This window comes from Spinacia oleracea, chromosome 3 (assembly GCF_020520425.1).
Source record: "Spinacia oleracea cultivar Varoflay chromosome 3, BTI_SOV_V1, whole genome shotgun sequence".
In the NCBI taxonomy this organism is placed as follows: Eukaryota; Viridiplantae; Streptophyta; class Magnoliopsida; order Caryophyllales; family Amaranthaceae; genus Spinacia; species Spinacia oleracea.
Genome location: NC_079489.1, coordinates 136,142,094 through 136,144,322, shown reverse-complemented (window position 1 = coordinate 136,144,322; position 2,229 = coordinate 136,142,094). Strand labels below are relative to the sequence as shown.

Genomic DNA, 2,229 nt, shown 5'->3' with positions numbered 1-2,229 from the left:
TACTTAAACAAAAAAAAATCAATTTGCAGATACCCAATGAAATATTTGTCTGGAAAATGCTTAAATTATCAGTCTTATATGCAATTACATATGAAATTTATATAATAGCAAATTTAATTTCAAAAAAAGTGCATGAAAAACTGGTTCTAAAATGTTGGGGAAGAAGAATCTGCAGAAGTACACAACTGGGTTCTGTAGGTGCAGTTTGATTTTCAGATTTCTGATATGTGCAAATTGGTTGTGCTGTTAGAGTGTTTGCAGGCTGTTTGTTCTGTTGTTACGGTCTGCTACTATGGGTTGTTCATTGCAGCTGCTACTTCTATTGTTTTTGGATGCTGCTGTGTTTCTACAATGTGTAGTGTGAGTGTGCTTTTTTGCTACAGCTCTACTTTCTGTTGCTAGGTTGTTCCTGCAGTACGCAGGTTGTTTCAAGTGTTGTTTTTCTTCTGTTTTTCCCAGCAGCAGCTGTTGTGTTCTGCTGCAGTGTTCTGCTGCTGTCTTAGCATTATTGTTGCTAGGTTGTTCTGTTTTTGCTAAACTGTTTTGTTTTTTTAGGGTTGCGGTCTGTGCACCCTTCTTTGTTGGTTGTTGTTTCTTTCCGTGAACTCTGTTTTTTCCACCTTTTGCTGCAAAATCCCTATTAGTATTTTTATTGGTTTTAGCCAAATTATGTTGGACGGTTCCTTATGTACGAGTATAGTTAGCTTTTGTTGGTTTTAGATTGTGTTGAATTTAAGGTAAATTGAAGAAAGTGCATCTCAAGAAAACTCCATGGTATCTCATTTTTATTTTACACAGGAGTGTCGATGACCCTACATTGTGGGCTGGGAAGGTTGGGAATAGCTGGAGAACAACAGACGACATAAATGATTCATGGGCAAGGTCAGCAATTTGTACGACATTTTCTTTAATAATACCCTAATTTTGGTCATGTTAGATTTTGCATTGCTCATTATTTTTATTTTTTTTTATTTTTTTAGAACTTTATTTACTTATTTTGCTCAATAAACAAAATACAAGCTAAACAACAAAAGACGCAAACAAACACAATGGGGGACGAAAGACTTAGGAAAGACAGCCAATCTAGGATTGCCCGTCTTTGCTAAGACCCCAAAACAAACTATAACTCCTGCCCAACATTCCTGAGCTTTTTATACAAGAAGCATGTACTATAAACAACCAATTGAATCTCTCTAAACACCTGATTCAAATCTCCCGTAACGCCTTGAAAATGTCGTTGGTTCCTTTCCCTCCACACAAAGTAGACAGAAGTGAACAAAACCATCCTATAAATCTGGTGTTTGGCAAGATTTCCAGTAGCATGAGCAGTCACAAAATCAATCTCTGAAGACCACGACTCTGACTGCTTAATGCACCCAATCCAACTCAAAACCTTAGTCCAAAGCTCAGAAGACCAAGAACACGAAAAAAACAAATGTTCAATGTCTTCTTGTTCCTTGCTACATAAACAACACAAAGTATCACATTGAATACCAATCTTCACCAATCTATCGCAAGTAGTAAGCCTCCGTAACACCGCTAACCAACCAATAAATAGACATTTAGGGGGGCAAGGGTTATTACAAATCAGCTTTTTCCAGGGAACCTTCTCAAAATTTCCTCTTAATAAATTATAAGTTTTCCTGGTCGAGAAGTATGCAAGATAAAAAACACTGAGATTTGCAGGCCCAATATTCATGATGAATTTCGAGGCTCCAATAATTTTCCTCACCATCCAAGATGCCTGATTTGGAGTTTGAACCTGCAAAACATTTTTGCCCTTCACATAACAATAGTGAATCCATCGTATCCACATCTTATCCTTTTTGTTATGAAAATTCCATAATAACTTGCACAAACAAGCCTTATTCCAATCTACGAGATCAGTGATATTCCACCCCCCCCATTAACCTTGGGGAGACATAATCTTTCCCAAGCAACTAGAGCCCTTTTCGTGACACCAGCAGATTCCGACCAAAGGAAGCATCTGCAAGCCATCTGAATAATGTGAAGCACTTTCTTTGGAATGAGGAACACCTGATGTAACAGCCCGCCCTTCACGAGCTGCTTTCTAAACTTAATTAATTATTAGAAATTTTGGCAGCACTTTCCCTAAATATGGACAACCTAAAAATATTGTTTAGGAAATTACGCCAGATTTTCTTTCACCTACTTCAATTACAACATTCCAATATACAACATTTCCCAAGACATCACCAGGGTATCACC

The 2,229-nt window shown here is 37.4% G+C and overlaps 1 protein-coding gene across 1 annotated transcript; it reads right to left on the bottom strand.

Annotated features, from left to right (window-relative positions):
• Window positions 1-1,120: 1,120 nt before the first annotated feature.
• LOC130470104 (uncharacterized) lies at window positions 1,121-1,998 on the bottom strand. The gene is made up of 2 exons (XM_056839690.1): window positions 1,912-1,998; window positions 1,121-1,762 (listed from the first exon to the last, which is right to left on the bottom strand). The coding sequence occupies exons 1-2, from the start codon at window positions 1,996-1,998 to the stop codon at window positions 1,121-1,123; spliced, it is 729 nt and encodes a 242-aa protein (XP_056695668.1).
• Window positions 1,999-2,229: the final 231 nt, after the last annotated feature.